Below are 2,513 nucleotides of genomic sequence, written 5' to 3'. Positions count from 1 at the left end.
TTTTTCTGGTTATATCTGTATAACATAGCCAGAAATCACCAACTATTTCTTTTAAGTCACTCTGGATATATTATATAGCTTAGTACACAGACGTATGAAGCGTATATGTACTTAGTATATAACATAAACTCTTTATCCATATGAATAACCCGAATTATCAGAATCATCATCTGCTCCTTTATCTAAATCTTTATCTGAATCAACATCACAATCTAGTACCAGGTTTTAATTTTGAATAAACTTTTTCATCCATTATTATATTATCATTAAAGCAGTCAATCCCCCAATCAGAAGCAATAGCACAAAATACTTTATCTATTGCGCTTGTTTTGAAATTTATCATACTTCCTACAATATTAATAATAGCATTTCTACCAATGAAATAGTTATTTCTATCACCATTATTATAATCAAATGACGAGATACATTTTACTATCTGCTTTTTATCGGATGTATATATAATTCTTCCGAATGTAAATAGATGATTTAGATTTAATTCTTTAACCCTACATAGATTAGAATTAAAAAATGTAATATGGTGCGACGGTTTCTCTTTATATATCATATTTAATCTATCTATTTTGTATATAATGTACTGTTGACTTGCATTTAAATTGATGGCAGCAGGTTGCATTATCACAGGGTCTTCTTTAGATATATGCATACCCACATATTCAGCAGTTGTTTTATCAAAATTAAAATTGATAGTTAATTTTCTCACAATTGAAGTAGTAGTGTAGATGCTTATATGCAATTTCCCAAATATATCAGATTTATGGTTTTTAAGTGTGCCTATTCTAAGATCTGTGTCTGCCGATACTTTCATTCTTTTATTGAATGAAAGCAAGATCAATATTTTATTAACTAAATTATTAGTATCCTTCGTCAGTTTTGAGCTTAAATTTTTTCCTTTTCTTACTTTTTTAATAAGCTTATTTAATTCTTTCTTTATATCTTTAGACATATTAGTTATGTCTAAAATAATAGAAAGCATGCTTAGCAAGCCTCCATTACAATGCTGGTGGGTAAGGCTAGAATTTGACGAATTCTTATGTGTCAAAGTATTAATTAACTTATACCAGTCATAGTGAACACTTAAATCTTCTGTGTCAAATAGGTCTCTGTACTTAGTAAAGAACTGCTTTAATTCTACGGGAGAATTTTCAATTGTTTTAAGAGTGTACTCCATATCTGTGCTGTTATAGAAGCAACAGCAAAGTAGAGTAAGTATGCTAGTTTCTGTCCCAATAGTAAACTTTTCTAAACCAGAAAGATATTCTAGGTTAGTAGGAGAGAAATGCATGGATGGGTTGGATGTATTCCTAGAACTAGAAGCCATGCCAGTTGGGGACAATTCATTATTTTTATAGCAAGTACGTAAAATATCTGGCATGGATAGTTCTCTATGAAAGGGAATAAACACATATTCACTCACATAATTATTAGTACTTTCTATATTTTTAATGATTCCTGCTTCTATATTTAACAATTCTTCATCTATAGGACAGAATATATTATTAAAAACACCTATAGCGGCCTTGTCTGTAGTAGTTAAGTATCCTTGTTTTTTTATTGCTTCAACATGACCTTTTAGTATATTAAATGTTGTTATATGATATTCTTCCATATCTTCTTTACTGGATATATACTCAAATATATATGTTTGTATAAGTAATTTAGCCATACGTACAGCACGTGCAGTATTGAAATCGGTAATAGGATTGAATCTATTTTCTAATTCTTTATCTTTAACTTCTTTATAGAAATCAACTATATTTTTAGTTTGCATGTAATAATGTTTATAATCTATCAAGCATGGTTCATTTTCATCCATTTTGGCCACGTAAATTTTTTTTCCTAGCTTCAATTCGGTACTAAAGTAATTCTTAGTGCCATATTCAAATGTTTTAAGAACAAGCACGTCATGTTTAGCTTCATCTGTTTTTATTTCTAAAGAAACATCTACCCCCTTAGAAAGTAAAAACAAAGAAGCAAGCAGTCTCAGCCTGTCTTTTTTCTCTGGAATATTATTAAGAAAAGCTAAAAATGAATATTTTTCTTCTGAATCAATTGTTGCTCTTCCATCCACTGTAGGAAACATGTCAATTAAACACCTATAAAAATTCAAATATATATTTGGAAAGGGAGGTTGGTTATTTTCTAAACCACGAATGCCATTCTTATCAGTTGTTTTACTGCATTTATAGACATTATTGCCAGATTCACTAGCTGTAACTTCCATTTTATATTTCATCTCTACTTGACAACCAAATCTGCTTAGGTTATATATTTCACCAATCTTGCTAATGGCATATGAGTTTGTAGGATGCGAAGAGTTATGTGGAGATACCATTCTATTCACACCTTTATATGATCCAACAGCAATTCCTTTAAATTCTTTTACATCTTTCCATACCATTCTTGCTTTTATATTTGTTATGTATAATAACACTAGACAGTATCTAAAGTACATATAATTTTTGTTTTTGAGTTATATTTATACTTTTAATTTT

The 2,513-nt window shown here is 29.3% G+C and overlaps 1 protein-coding gene across 1 annotated transcript; it reads right to left on the bottom strand.

Annotated features, from left to right (window-relative positions):
* Positions 1 to 141: 141 nt before the first annotated feature.
* On the bottom strand, positions 142 to 2,473 carry NEPG_01068 (uncharacterized protein; the record flags this gene model as incomplete). The annotated part of the gene is made up of 1 exon (XM_013203442.1): positions 142 to 2,473. One exon carries the CDS (start codon positions 2,471 to 2,473, stop codon positions 206 to 208), a length of 2,268 nt encoding a protein of 755 aa, XP_013058896.1. The 3' UTR covers positions 142 to 205.
* Positions 2,474 to 2,513: the final 40 nt, after the last annotated feature.

Source organism: Nematocida parisii, assembly GCF_000250985.1.
Source record: "Nematocida parisii ERTm1 unplaced genomic scaffold supercont1.2, whole genome shotgun sequence".
Lineage (NCBI taxonomy): Eukaryota > Fungi > Microsporidia > Nematocida > Nematocida parisii.
Note: the sequence above shows the minus strand (reverse complement) of the source record. Positions and strands in the feature narration are given on the sequence as shown.